At 43.7% G+C, this 16039-nt stretch overlaps 1 protein-coding gene across 6 annotated transcripts in view; it reads right to left on the bottom strand.

The window, feature by feature from the left end:
• COL23A1 (collagen type XXIII alpha 1 chain) overlaps positions 1-7048 on the bottom strand; it is a 311227-nt gene extending 304179 nt beyond the window's left edge. For 2 of the 6 annotated variants that reach the window (XM_083592228.1, XM_083592224.1), the window contains exon 1: positions 5825-6475. Coding sequence is in view for 1 of the 6 variants with exons in the window: in XM_083592229.1 (XP_083448355.1) it covers positions 5825-6091 (267 nt within the window). In the remaining 5 variants the exon portion in view is untranslated. Of the gene's footprint in view, positions 1-5824 lie in introns of all 6 variants that reach the window. The other 4 variants (XM_083592227.1, XM_083592229.1, XM_083592226.1 and 1 more) reach the window with 4 other exon arrangements.
• Between the last annotated feature and the right edge of the window lie 8991 nt (positions 7049-16039).

Here is a 16039-nt window from a genome sequence, read left to right as displayed (position 1 = left end):
AGCCCAGAGCCTTTTCTTTGCCCTGATTGGCAGACACAAAAGAGCAGGACTCTCTCAGTAGTTAACTGCTCCTCTTTTTATATTGTAAACTGCCCTGTGATCCTCAGGTGAAGGGTGGTATATAATTTATAAGAATAAGAATAAGAATTCTCTTCTCAGGAAAGACTGCCAGGCAGATTCCAATCTAACATGAGAACAGTGAAAACATAAATTTTAGCAGGCGTTTGAGAAGTGAGTTGGGTGTTATTTCAAGCAACTTTTTATGTTTACTTTTTGGAGTGCAATTTGCACTTGTTTATGGGGATTTAACTGATTTATTCTATAAAAAAAGATTAAGTTGTTTGATTTTGTAAGCCATCCTAAGGATTTATCTGGAACCAAAGTGACAAAAGGACAAGTGCAAACACAGTGATACCTTGGTTTATGAACTTGATCTGTTCCGGAAGTCCATTCTTAAACCAAAGTGTTTTTAAACCAAAGTGTGCTTTCCCATAGCAGCAGGGGACTCAGTTTACAAATGGAACACACTCAACAGGAAGCGAAACATGTTCTTATTCCAAGGCAAAGTTCACAAACCAAAACACCTACTTCCGGGTTTGCAGCGTTCTTAATCCAAGTTGTTCATAAACTAAGCTGTTCTTAAACCAAGGTACCACTGTAAATGAAAAAATGCAGGGCACAACATACACAATGGAACTGTCATTTGGGCTGTAATCCTATGCACAATTTACCTGGGAGTAGACTCCATTAAACTCTATGGGACTTGCCTCTGAACAAGATTGCATAGGATTTCACTAAAAGCGGCAAATGCATGATAAGATGGAAAAATATTTCATGAAAAGCATTAATCTTTTTTATTTTTGAATCAAAATGCCTTTGTATAATGAAACTCAAAAGGACACGATCACTTCCTTCCAAAGTTCCCAGTACTTCCACATTGTCGATCAGTTTCTCCCTGTTGGTGAGGACCAGTTCCAAGATAATGATGGATATAGCTGGGCAAACTGGCTGCCTCCAAAGTAACTCTGAATGTTCATTGGAGGAAGGCAGTTTGACCAGCTATATACAATCTATGAACAAAAACAGAGAAGTTTCTCTACTTAGCCTGTTTGTTCTGTGTATTCACCAAAGTACAGTGGTACCTCAGGTTACATACGGTTCAGGTTACATACGCTTCAGGTTACAGACTCTGCTAACCCAGAAATAGTGCTTCAGGTTAAGAACTTTGCTTCAGGATAAGAACAGAAATCGTGCTCTGGCGGCACGGCAGCAGCAGGAGGCCCCATTAGCTAAAGTGGTGCTTCAGGTTAAGAACAGTTTCAGGTTAAGAACAGACCTCCGGAACAAATTAAGTACTTAACCTGAGGTACCACTGTAACTGATTTCCTAGCTTATTAATTAGAGGAATTCTACAGGTTTCCTTTAGGACAAGGTCTGACAGGTCAGAGAGGTGGTAGCCTGGGAGAAATGCTCACCCTTTGACGACAAGCTGTTCTTGTCCTTAAGAATATTTCTATGCAAGTTCATTTGAGATCTCCATGACTGTGTGGTTTCACCTACAGAGATACTCTTGGGACATTTTGTGCAGTATGAGAGTGAGCTTTACCACATGCTGCAATGCCCCCTTGGAGCTCTCTTCTTTCAGCTAGCATGCCATCACTGATCTCCCTTCAGTGACATCGCCTCCCTTCTTTGGCACTGTCCCATAACAACTAAAAATAAGAAGCTGGCAATACAGTTAATAGGCAACATTACATTTGCTTCCCTTAAGGAAATGCTTTAGCAAAAAGAACTTCCAAGGTTTAAGATTGTTTTTCTATACTGCCTTCCATTATTCCTTAGTCAATCAGTGAATTGTTCAAATCCTGAAGCCATCAAGTCCATTTGTGGCTTATGCACATGAGCACATAGCATCAAGGAAACCAGTGAACCATCTTATAAAATATAGGAAGGCAATGAAGAACTAGTTCTTCATACTGTGGATTTTGAGGCTAAGAATTATCTTCTGACATACATGACAATATTATAAAAGGAAGTGATTCACATAATGCAACAAGTAATGCACAATCCTTAACTGTCAAACACCTAACATGTAGTAGTACGTTTCAGGGAGTGTTGCTAAGGATATGAGCCTACTACTAGGGTGGCCAAGTAAAGGAGAGGTGAGGGCTCTGGCAGCTTTAATAGTTTTGCAGAGAATGAAATTTCAGCAGGTGTAGCTTACATAAAATTCTCTCTTCTACACAACTAATACAGGAGCAGGAGCCCTGGTCTTTCTTTCTTTCTTTCTTTCTTTCTTTCTTTCTTTCTTTCACCTGGCCACCCTATCATCATAAGAACATAAATAATAAGAAAGCATTCCCTAAGGAACATATGGATTTCCATATTATTTGTTTATATGAACGTAAATATGATCTTGGTAAATGCCCATCATGGAAATGTAACCTTCACCGTAGCCAATAATTGCAAGACATTATAGTGTAATTCTAGGTGCATTTATTGAGAAGTCCACTGAGTTCAATGGGGCTTATACACCACTAAATGTGTAAAGTTTTGCAGCCTTAGACTGCAATCCTACACACACATACCTGGATATAAGCTCAGAACTTAACCTGGAGCAGACACACATAGAATTTCCTTGGCACTCATTTAAAACAAAGCATCTGACTTAGTAATAGTAATAGTAATAATATATTATTATTATTATTACCCTGCCCATACATGGTGTTAATCAATGGATAATCAACGGTGTTAATTATCCATTTCTTTATCATCCAAGTGCTTCAGTACAGTCAAAAAATTTATCAAATATGCTAAAAAATTGCTCAACAATTAAATATTATCCAACACTCTAATTCCATTTTACAGGGCAAGAAACAATGTGTAATACTAAACAAAAATTAATGATTTACAAAATGTATCTGGACAGGGATGAAAGTTCCCATTAGAGAGCTAAGATTTTGCCTCCCATCTGTATTTTGCTATCTTTACAATGATGCCTCTTCAACCTAAAATCAAACCAACATATATATGCTGTCCATATCTTATCCGTAATTATCATTCCAAGTAAAGAACTGACTCTGCTATGTCAGTTCCTTTCGCTGCACTACTACTACTACTCCAAAAGTGACTTCCCCACTCCTCCCCTCTTGCTCTTCTAGATCAGTCTTTCCTAACCGTGTGCCCTTCAGATGTTTCAGACTGCAGCTTTCATCAGTCCTCACCAACCTGGCCATGCTGGCTGGGACCAATAAGAGTTGTAGTCCAAAACATTTGGAGGGCACCAGGATAGGGTAGGCTGTTCTAGTTATTTATCACATACAAATAACCTTGAACTGATCATACAAACGACATAGAAATTCCATCCCAAATCCAAAATACTGATATAAGTGCTCTATCTATAGCCGGGAGCGCACTCCAGGATATACTGCAAGTTTTACTGTGGCAGCAAAGGGATTAGGAGGGAATATGCTTAACAGTTATTGGACAATTGCCTTACATGAGTGAGCTGTTAGTAATACAGCAGACTTAAGAATCCATGTAGCCTGGGAAGCATGCCCACACTATCCAGAACTGTCCATGTTTGATGGATGACATTTGAACAGTGGCGTAGCGTGGGTTGTCAGCACCCGGGGCAAGGCAAGTAATTTGTGCCCCCTAACCCGTGGATTTTAGCACTCGAGTCTCTTCCACTAGATTAGCGGGCCCCCCTCAGATGTTGCGCCCGGTGCAGCTGGCACCCCCTGCACCCCCCACGCTACGCCACTGCATTTGAAGCTCTGCAAGATTTGTATCCATCAGGTCCATCTGAAAACTCCCTGCTACTATTTCCTTGACTTGGCTGCTCACAATCAACAGCATAACGGGTTAAAGACAGCCTATATACACTGCTGTCAGGTTTAAAGATTGAGCAATTTGAAGGCAATTTTTCCATAATGGAGCTATACCTATATAATGATTTACTCTGGCCTTATTTTACATATATTTTTCATAAAGTATTCACAACCAAGAGACCTGAGCTGTCTTCTACAATCTAATATCAAGACAACTCACAGGGAAACTGTGCTCTTAGTGCGAGTCTGGATCTGAAGCGTTTAACAATTAAAAGGTCTATCCATGATCTCCAGAATTCAAACAGCTGGCACATACTCCAAAGTCTTATGGATAAGAAAACCCTAAGTGTCATCATGAATGTTATCTAAAACTACTGGTTCAATATCATTCTCTGTCTCCTGTGGCATGAACCTTCACACTAGTCTCTGGAGAGATAATCAATATTAGCTCATTGCAACAGAATAATTAAAAAACATTGTGCACTTTAAAGACTTGTATATTTATATTATAATGAAAGCTTATGCAATAAATAAATAAATGTGTTGGTCTTTATGGTGCCACAAGGCTCTTTCTCACATTTATATTAGTGGTTCACACAAAAAGAGAACCCACCAGTGGAGAATCATGAAGTTTCATCACCACACGGATCAAAGAAGCTGGGCAATTAGGAAGGTCCTCTTGAGGAAACACAATTAACTTTTGTAAGCAGTAAAATGTTTGGCACTTTGCTTCCATACAAACCTTAGCATCCATCAAAATGCTTTTCATCATGCAATTAGCACACAAGCTCCAAGATATGGGTCACACTTTGTAAACCTTTGCAACTCTATTCAGAAGTACTCGAGAAATGCAATTAAATTTCTCTTTAAATCTTACAATAGCACTAACATGAAAAGGTTACTAAAGCACCTCTTATTTTGAGGAATTATTGTTAAAATGATGGGGATTTTCTCAGTCTTACAGAATGTGATGTTTGTAATATTCAAACTTCTTCAGTGGTCCATAGAGCTTATTTTTGAAAATTTGATTCAGTCACCAATGCATGTTTTCAAAAGGTGCTGATGGCCAAGCTTTTCCCTGAGTGATAGCTTAGTTGGTAGAGCATGAGATTCTTAATCTCAGGGTCCTGGGTTTGAGCCCCATGCTGGGTGAAAGATTCCCGCACTGCAGGAGACTTGATGATCCTTGTGATCCCTTCCAATGCTACAATTCTATGATTCTATGAAATCACACCCTTTGATCTGAAAGCTCTTTCTCCTCTAATCCCAGATGTACTGGAGCTGGCTGTAGTGTACTGATGGACAGCATTCTGCACATGCTCAAAAGCACTCTTTTGCTCCCCACCTTTTGGAACCCATAGCCCTGGAATCTGAACATATTTTCCTGGCAGTGTGTGACAAGGGCCAAGGAAATCTGAGTTCTAAGCCACTCAGTTCACTGCAGACACTGGGCCAGTCGATATATCTCAGCCTAGGCTGTTTTAATGAGGAAGAGGGTGGAGAGAGAAGGATAAGGAACGCTGTTCCAAACTCCTTGGAGGGAGGAGGAGGATAACAGCACGCAACCAAGGGCACCCCATAAACTTCGCATTCAAAGAAGCTGGAGACGCTAGTCTGCCTGCCCCTCCAGCAGCTAAGTGAGAAGTGGTAACCCGATTCGCCTGCTGCAGCAGAAGCGACACCAGTGTCCTGGAAGGCACTTTCAAGGCGAACATAGCACAGCGCGCGCTTGGGGGAGCCACGCTCTGCCAGCGCTTCATCCGATCGAAAGCTCTGGCCACGACCCGTTCGTGAAGCTCCCAGGCTTGGTCAGCCTTGGAAGGCACTCTTCATGCGGCTCAGGGCTCTTGGCATACGCCACGGTGGATCCCTGTCAATCACCGCGAGTTTTGGGAGAAGTTGGAGACGGAGAGAGCTGCCGCAGCCCTGCCCGCCTCCAGAGTCCTAGGCGTCCCAGGCGCCAGCAGCCGACCGCCTCCCTGTCCACTCACCTCCTGCAGGAGCCCGTCCACCTGAGGCTGCAGCAGGGCGAGCAGAGGCTCGGCGCCGAGCTGCTCGCCGGGGCTCCACGCGCGGCCGGCGGCCAACTCCTCCTCGAGGGCCACCAGCCGGCCCTCGAGCCGAGAGGTCTTGGCGTTGAGCAGGAAACAGGCGCCCACCGAGAGGAGCGAGAAGAGCAGCGAGACGACGGCGGGGCCCTTGCCAGTGCCGCCGGGGGGCGAAGCCGCGGGCGCCTTCTTCTCCCGGGGCTCGCTCATTGCGCGGGGAGGGTGGCGGGCTCACGGTCCCCTCAGCGGGGAGGCGGTGGCGGCTCCTGAGGCGACTCTCTCCTCGCTCCTCACACTTGGGGCGCGCTCGGCGGCGGCACCTCCTGGCAGCCGGCTGTTGAGGAAAGTGGGGCAGGAAGTTTGGGAAGCGTGGCCTCTTTCCCTAGCATGGCCCTCCAGCTGCGCGGGGCGGGGGCGGGGAGGTAGGTGGGTGGTGGACTCTCCTCCTCCTCCTCCTCCTCCCTCAGCGCTCTGGGACTGGGGAGGGGGAGAAGCTCGCCAGCCCACTCCTCGTCCTCCCTGGGGATTCCGACGCGGGTAGCCTCTCCCCCCCCCCCATGGTTTCTCCTCAGTCTCCTCCCAGCGCGCGCGGGAGCTGCGCAAATAGCCCCGGCTGAAAGGGGAGAAGGACGCTTCCAAAGCGGGAGGTGGGTTAAGAAGGGGCTCGTCGGCGAGCCTCGAGTCGTGCCTGCAGCTGCGGAGGTGTCAAATGCGGCAGGATTCTCCTCTCTCCGCGCGCCTCCGCGCTTTGAGGAGGGTGATCGTCGCCGTCCTGTCCGTCGCTTGCCCTGGGAGAAGGTCCCGTCCCTTGAAGCCACCGGGACTATTTCCAAGCGCTGGAGGCAGCCGGCGAGGTCTGTCAAGGGACGTGGAAGGCGGCGGGGTTGAGGGGTGAGGGCTCCGCCGCGCGCGGCTCCTCTTCCTTGCCCCGACTATGCGAAACGGAAGGGCCACAAAAGTCCCGAAAGACCCCAACGAAGCCACTCGAAAAGAGGCATGTGTTTGTGACGCTTCACTTATTATGGGCAACCCGTCCTTCAAACCCGCAGGAAGGTTTACACACAGAGAGAAAGAAATCTGTTTTAAAACATATCAGTGTCCTTAGGCTGCAGTCCTGCACCCACTTATCTGGAAGGAGGCGCAGTTGAATCAGTGGGACTTCTTAGTAGATATGCGTACCGTTGCGCCTTAGTATTTGAACTGCAGGGAAATTAACTGTGCAACATGCCAGTCGAAAGTATTCCCACGGAATTACTGGGGCTTACTCCCAAATAAGGGACGCGGGTGGTGCTGTGGGTTCAACCACAGAGCCTAGGACTTGCCGATCGGAAGGTCGGCAGTTCGAATCCCTGCGACAGGGTGAGCTCCCGTTGCTCGGTCCCTGCTCCTGCCAACCTAGCAGCTCTAAAGCACGTCAAAGCGCAAGTAGATAAACAGGTACTGCTCCGGCGGGAAGGCAAACAGCGTTTCCGTGCGCTGCTCTGGTTCGCCAGAAGCGCATCAGTCATGCTAGCCACATGACCTGGAAGCTGTACGCCGACTCCCTCGGCCAATAAAGCGAGATGAGCGCCGCAACCCCAGAGTTGGTCATGACTGGACCTAATGGTCGGGGTCCCTTTACCTTTTTACTCCCAAATAAGCAGGTAGGAGATCACAGCCGGAGGGTCGGTATTAATTTGAGCCAGGGCAAAGCGACGGTGCCCGTTTCCAAAACCCTGACCCCCCAAAGCATTTATTTAGAGCTCTTGTGGGCAGCACAAATTCAAATCCCAGCTCAACTTCGCTTGCAATCCTGTGTGTTCCTCCAGCCTCGTTTCTGAGCGAGCATTCATAGGATTGGCTCCCTTGGCTGATGTGAGGCTAACTTGCAACACTGCTAGAGAAGGGTCTATCCTAAACTTGAAAAACACAAATCCCATTAACTGTAAAAGTGAGTACAGTCATTTAGGATTGGGCTCCAAGAGGAAAGGTGGGGCAATGAATAGCAGAGCATTCCTGTCCTCAGAAGTAAGTTGCAGTGTGTTCAGTGTGCATGCTGAAATATATACTGAATTGGATCTGAAAACACATAATACATTTACCAGCTGGAAAAAAAATACAGTGTCCCTGAGTTGTCCCCAGTTAGCAACCACAGAAAGTTTGTAGCAATGGGAGGAAAGCGTGTTTAGGTTGGAGAACACAGTTTCTAGCCCTTGCCTGCACTGCAACACATCTCTCATGTACATTAAGCAGTGTGTTCAACAACAAAGGAACACAGGAAACTGCCTTGCACGAGTCATCTAGATCACTACAGTCTACCCCGACTGGAAATGGCTCTTCAGGCTTTTAGGCAGGTCTTTCCCAGCCCTACCTGGAATTGCTGGAGACTGAACCTGAGAACCTTTCCATACAAAGCAGATGCTTCTGCCACTGAGCTCTGTATTTATTTCTTTATTACATTTATATATTGCACTTTCCCCAAAGTCGGTCCAGAGTGGTAAACACATAAATACTAAACCAGTACAACTAACTTTCAACCATCAGATGCCCAGATAAACAGGAATGTTTTAACATTTATCCCAAAAGCCAATAGCAAGCAAGACTGAAATACATCATTAGACAAGGGATTTAGCAAACAGGGAACCACCACCAAAAAGGCCGTGCCATGGGTCACCACAACCCAGCAACCCCCAGTGGCAGAACCATGGCCCTTACACATTGAGCTAATTCCCTTCCCTAGAACAGATTCAGTCTCTGTGGCGACTGTTTCCCAGAATTAAGGAGTTCTGAAAATAAAAACAGGGAACTTTAAAATAAACTCTGCAATTTCCAAACGGCTATATTCCAGGACAGTTTAGACTGAAAAAGGAGAAGTGAGCACCACCAATCTTTTCAGAGCAGATCATAATAAAATAAGGACAAGCTGGGAATCTGGCTCATAATTGCCCACATGTTTTCTCAGAAGCAAGTCCCACTGTTTTCAATGGGCTGCATTCCTTAATGTGTGGATAGGATTGCAGCTTTCATTTGAAAAATAATCCTGTTCTCTGTGTGGTCCTACAATCCATGTCCACTACTAAATGAGAAAGTTGGGCCTGCTAAATGGCTGAGGTTGCTCCTATCTGGTAAAACAACATGGCAAAGACAAGTTCTAGCAAGCTGAATCCTGATTACTTCAGTAACAATAAGCTGTCCCTGTGAGTTAGGGTGGTGCAGTGGTTAGGGTGTTCTGCTACAACTGAGAAGAAACTCCTACTCAATCTTGAAGTTTACTGGGTGGTCTTGGGCCAGTCACTCTGGGTTGTAACCAATTAAATCATTGTGTGCTGAAGAACTGCCATGAGCATGACAGAACTTCCCCCGTCTCCTTTTCCTGCACGCCATTGCACAACACCCAAATCTGCTCCAGAAGATTTGGGGGGGACCCAGAGCACATTTGGGGAGCATGGGGCAGGGGAGGAAGTTCTGTTGCACTTGCTTTATACTTAACTGCTCCTGTTTTGATGTCTGCTTTGCTGCTTTTCAGAAACCTGTTGATGCTGTTTTTCTGATGAGTTTAACAACTGATATTATAATCTTTTTGGGTATCTTAGTTGTTTATACACCCCATCCCTGGGAAGGTAGCCCATCTAGAAAACTCTGATTCTAATCCTCTGCTGTCTTGCAGGATATCTTTGGGAAAAGAAAAGATGAAGGAGTAAACCCTGCACAAATTCAGAGTGAAGTCCCTAAGACGGCTGGATAGTGCCTTGTACGTCTCCATCCAGCAATTCCTACAGCCATGCTGGTGCCAAACATATTGCTCTGCTTTCCTTTAGCCTACATCAGCGAGGCCGAGAGGGGGATCTTGTCATCTGGGCAGCCCAGGACCTCCACACACACTGCCCAGGGGGGATCACTTCAGTGCTGCTAACACAGCAGTTTGAGTTCACCCCCCAGAGGAACACAGATTGTATCTTGAGACAGACAGATGCCAGCAACAGTTGGTTATAGTTTTTTTCATGTTTCAGAACTGTAATATTGGCTTCCTGCTTGGGAAGGGTAATCTCTGAAAGCCAACATATTAAAAATAAACAAATTAAACATATTAAACATATTAAAAATAAATAAGGTGTACATTTAATTGGAAGTAAGCCCCATTAAATTCTGATGCTTGCTTTTGAATAAAAATACTTAGGATTATGCTTCATGGGACATTGACATAATCAAATCTCTGTGCCTAAGGGCAAACCAAGTGTTCTTAGAAAAAACAAGTTCTCCCTCTGTTCTTAGAGCATGTTCCTGATCAGCTCTGTCCAGGCTACTAAGAACATGCACCTATTCTGTAAATATTGTTGTGGCAGAAAAACCATCAAATGAATGATGGCCGACTTTTCATCTCTAGGCGGCTTACATTCTAAAAAACAAATACAGTCAAACCTCGGTCCCCAAACGCCTCTGTTGTGGAACGTTTCTGCTCCCGAACACCAAAAACCTGGAAGTAAATGCTCCAATTTTCTAACGTTTTCCAGAAGCTGAACGTCCGACGTGGCTTCCACTGAGTGCAGGAAGCTCCTGCAGCTAATCAGAAGCCAACATTTCGGAAGCCAAACGGGCTTCCAGAATGGATTATGCTTGACAACCAAGGTTTGACTGTAATGTAAAATGAAACTAAAAACAATATAAAACCACATTCAACTGTTATACTTTTAATTCTGCAGCTGTTCAACCTGTGCAGAGTTGTAGCAATTCTAATCTACTGTCTTTTGCTAAGATTGTGATTCTCTGTAGGTAACTGGTTCGTGTTGATGCCCTCTACTACAAAAAGTACTGGCAGGATCAAGCCAGAGGAAGGAAATAGCAACTGCCATCCAAAACCAGTAATGGTAGCAACAGTCCACCAACATAACAAGAACCACTTTTATGAGGTACTTCCTGTTTCATTTCCTGGTTTGGCACTACAAGCACAGTCGAAAGCAAACATCTGGAAATTCCTTAAATCTAAATGTGCTTTGATAACATTCGCAGGTAAGCCTAACCATTTTAATTCACAAAGTCCCCATAACATCTTCTAATTTGTGGGTTTATTTCCTGTTACACAATTCGGAAATGCCAAAGATCCCATTCTACAACCCCAAGATGGGAGGGGAGGGGAGGGGGAGAGAAAGAAAGGGATTCTCTTTCACAATGTGCATCTTCATCTGACTTGTTCATGGCACACACAAAAAAGTGTGGAACATGCAGAGAACTCTTCAGGTAGCTTGAAGGGGAAGCCAAACCAAGCTGTTTTAACATTACCCATTACATCATGGATAGGGAACCTGTGGAGCTTATAGAATGTGGAGTCTAACAACTTATGGATTGCCACAGGTTCTTCGTCAATGTTTTTTTTGTTGTTGTTGTTGGTTTTGTGTGTATGGTCAGTGTCAATAGCACAGTTATCACCACCTGTACTTTCTGCATTTCCTTTCCTTTTGACCTCACTGTTCAAGTTTACAATCCCCACTCCCACTCCAAACACATATTTTTGTAATGCAACTCAGGATAAGATTCAATTCATGAATCTGATGGAATGCACTGTAATCCATGAAACCTTGTGCTGATAATAAATCTGTTAAGTCTTTAAGGTAGAAATTCTTTCATTGTTTTTCCTATAAGACACTACTACAGCTACCCCTCTTGAAAACAATATTCCAGAGCAACTCATTCATTCTATTTCAGGTTCAGTCTGAAGAGATGCATGGCTTTACTGGTACATTTTGTTGGGGAGGGGAAGAAAGGGAAGCATGCAGTTGCCCAGTTACCACAATGCAGAAATTATGGGTTTTCCCGTTATTTTATGTGGGCTACTCAGGGAAAGGAAAACAAAGGAAATGGCATTCAAGCAGATTGTGAGACTCTAGCACCTTTGGTCCCATCTGCGCTTGAGCTGCATCATACTGTGGTTTGTTAAGGGTGCTGAGACTTGTTAAGATACTCTTATTCCCCTCCGAGAACTACACTTCCTAGAGTTTCCTGGGAAGAAGGATTAAATTATGGTTTTGTGAGGGGAATATGGGGCCTTCTAACAATTCTCAGCACTTTTAAGAAACCACTGTTTGGGGGAAGGGATGGTACTGCTTCAAGTGGATAGTAGAGATGGGGCCTAAGTCTCTTGCGGACAGCAGCTCAGCATGGAAGCTCTTAACATATACTACTATCCTGGCTACATAGCAATAGAAAACTCTGGTTCTGTGTTGGCTGCTAGCCCCAGTTCTAAACCCTGTATATAATGGTTAGAGTGTGTTGGACTTGGGAGACCAGGGTTCAAATCCTCAGTCATAAACTTTACAAAGTGACCTTGGGCCAGTCACCATCTCTCAGTCTAACCTGCCTCATAAGGTTTTGCAAGATAAAATGTTAAGTGGAAGGACCGTATGTACACCATCCTGAGCTCCTCAGAGGAAAGGCTGGAAATGGAAAGCAAAATAATGCAACAGTTCAGAATTTATTTCGTTTAAATACTAGCATATAGTGCCACCTAGTGGAAAAAGAATGCCCAAATTGCAAACACGTTCAAAATGTCTTGAGAAAAATCTTGTCTTTTATTCTCTACTCCTAAACAAACATTCTTATAACTCTACCCCCTACCCTCCATTTCTGAGAGAGTTAATACCACAAACATAAATATTTTTAAATAGAAAACTGCCAAACTGGACTGTTGATATCCATTTTTACAATAAGACGCTTGTCATGTCCACTTCAAGCTATTGTTGGTATCCATCTGTCTCTAGAGACAGTGCGCCTCCAGGGGTGAAGTCAAATGGCTGCGTTAGCAGCTCCGAAGTGATCTTTCCAGGGCACAAACCTGGGCAGTGTGTATAGAAGTCCTGGGCTGTCCAGACTACAAGGCCTTGCTGATGTGGCCCAAAAGAGAACAGAGCAAAACATTTGGCACCAGCTTGGCTGCAGTTCTCAGAAGGAGGAGTACAAGGCACTATCCAACCGTTTTAGGGACTTCTTCTCCTAGATGGGCTACCTTCCCAGGTTAACAAGCCCCATCTGCCCCTCACTTCCCTCTATAGCACACACAGAAACTGTCTTCTTGACCGTTGGACCCACTATTGGTTGCATCTGCTCAATCCACCAGAGCCTGTCTTTGCATGCAGGGGAAGTCTCTAACTCACCAAGAGTTTGAGACCCATTGGCTACCCTCACTTAGTTTAGCCGGCCTGTCAAAGCCGTTTCTCAGGGTGGCATTAGTCACACATGGAGACTTGAGCACAGGGTAGGGACCAAAGGTGGGCAAATTATCCCAGAAGGCGCATGTTGTGTCACCCACCAGAGATACTACCACTTTCCTAACACCCAATACACGCCTACTTCAAGCACTTCCAATTAAAATGTGTATTAGTAATTCAGTTTGTCTAAAAACCCCCAAAACACTTACAGGGTTCTATTTTCCATGCAGACACACCTTAAAAAATTCAAAAAGGAGAGCATTTCCAAATAGACTTTAGTGAATAAATGGATATAAAATAATCTCAGGGTATTTTTACTTTTAGTCTGTAATAATCCTACCTTTTTACTTGCAATATACTTCCACCTAAATGATGCCTCAAACTGTGTTTGTAAATGACTAAATTTGTAAATTTGGGGATCCCCACCCATCAGGCTCTATATAGATCAGTTAACAAAAAGGCATGGTACATATCCAGTGACTGATCATCTAATGCAGGGAACCTGTGAATTATTTTCCAGATGATGTTGGCTGAGAACTCCCATCATTCCTGACCACTGACCAAGCTGGCTGAGGTAGATGAGAGCTGAAACCCAACATCTGGAAGAATACATGTTCCTTTGCCCTGGGCTCTTAAGTAAATATAAATGTTATGCTGTTTACCAGGATGAAATGCCCCACCCCCACCTTAAATTAAAATGTAAACTACCAACCTACAAAGACAGCCCAGCTATCCTACTTCAATATCATACCCATTTCTAAATATTAAATAACTTGGCTTACTTACCACTGCTAGCTTCTCGTGCTCATTAGTTTGAAATCTGCTCTTTCCACCATTTCACTTTGAAATTTTTTTATCAAAATGAAATCCCTTCTGAGGGCTTTGAATCCCTTCTGAGGGCTTCTGTATTTGGTTTCCTTCTTTATTTCATTTATCTCAGGCAGGAGCAACAAAGTTTTGTTCTCTGAATGCAACTATGCAAACCTGCTTCATTGCCACTAGTTTACATTTCATTTAAACCCAAGTCACCTGTGCTTCTATAATATGCACTAGGACAGCACAGGCAGCCTCATTTCCCATTGGTATTTAAAGGCACTTCCACTTGGGGGCATCTTCTTTCACCCTACATACAAAACTTGTCTCAATTTGCTACAATTGGACATTTGACCAGTTTTTTTAAAAGGCTAATTAATCCATCAAGTATTTTAAAAATCTAATTAGATTTTTGGCTTTTCATAACTTCCCAAAATGCATTGTCTCATTTGCAGCAGCATCTCTTGTACTTTACTCCATGTAGTACTTTCAGTATTTTCAAACACTACAGTGGTACCTCAGGTTAAGTACTTAATTCGTTCCGGAGGTCTGTACTTAACCTGAAGCACCACTTTAGCTAATGGGGCCTCCCACTGCTGCCGCGCTGCCAGAGCATGATTTCTGTTCTCATCCTGAAGCAAAGTTCTTAACCCGAGGTAATATTTCTGGGTTAGCAGAGTCTGTAACCTGAAGCGTATGTAACCTGAAGCATATGTAACCCGAGGTACCACTGTACTGAGTTTTGTTTTCTTAGATCAGTCTAACTCCTCACTGGAGCTTGATAGATCAACAAAAGGTGTGCTCGCTGGTTCCTGCAGCAATGAGGAGCCACTGACTGATAGGTCACCTTTGCCCAGGGATGACTACTTGGTCTTCCTCTTTAGTTGGAGATTATTGTAATTATAGCAGGTGGGCAGCAGGAGATGTATTCCTGTGCTTCTAGGTTTGCCGCGTCTGACTTCTACATGGTTGGAGAAAAGAATCCCTCACTTCTTATTCTTGCTACAAGTCATATAACAAGCTGTCACCTACACAGTGACAACCAAATAATATCATCTGACTGTGCAATTGGCTGATTTGTCAACCTTATCTGGATTGTGACAATACATATTTCCTGACATTTTCTTTTGTTAACATCATTGAGTGCTAGTTGCCATCTCTCAGACTATCCTACCACACAGGACTGTTGTGAGAATAAGAAGAATCCTATGTACACTGATCTTGGTGAAGAACAGGCTATACATGTAGTAAGTACATTTATTATTATTTTCCTTGGATTGAAGTTACTATACAGGATGTTAAACATCATGTTACAAGGCTCATTACATAAATCCAAATGCTGTAACAGACCTTAAATATAGTATTAAAAGATTCAATGCTGAGACACATGCTACTTTAAAGTTGATAATGAAAATGTGAATAATATCGCTAGCTGCAATTTCTGGTCTCTTTAGCAGACCAGGAAGTAGAATTATCTAGCAATTTTTGGCAAAGGTAAAGCATGGCTTTTTATCCACACCCCCAATATTCAAGCACCAAGAGCACAATCTGCCTACCATAAACAATCACATTCATAAGGACAACTGGTGAAATCCAACAGTGGACAAGTGAAGTTTTGCTTGCACAACTGGACTTTCCTTCCCGCCCCCTGCAGCTGACCCCACCAAATCTGCTCCAGAGGATCAGATTCCTGTGGAGCTGATTCTGTAGGCATGAAGAAAAAGGGTAAGCCACATTACATGAGTGGAAGTGTGAATGCTCACACATGAACAACACTGGATTTCACCCAATTAATACAATGCTTTTACTTTTCAACTGTCTTTAATATCTCCCCTCCCAAATGAAATAAAGTAGATTTTACAAATCAACTTAATAAAAATGGGGAAACGATGCACTCATTAATTAAAATGGCTGGTAAATATATTCTGAAAAATAAAATGGCAGGCAGGCAATCAAACTAGATCTCATTTCAAATACTGTAGTATTTTAAAAGGTTAATAAAATTTTAAACCTGCCTAAACACAACAATTTAAGGAAACATTGAGCCTAAAAAAGGACCTTTCCCAAACACTGACTTCAGTCCCAAAAACACTCGGTACTAAAATGGTCCAACAATGTTTAACCATGTTACAGTCTTCAAAATATCAATTCAAAAAAGTGCAATCAC

Source organism: Podarcis filfolensis (genome assembly GCF_964270895.1).
Source record: "Podarcis filfolensis genome assembly, chromosome: 2".
Lineage (NCBI taxonomy): Eukaryota > Metazoa > Chordata > Lepidosauria > Squamata > Lacertidae > Podarcis > Podarcis filfolensis.
The sequence above is the reverse complement of the archived record's forward strand: the minus strand, read 5'-3'. Positions and strand labels throughout refer to the sequence as shown.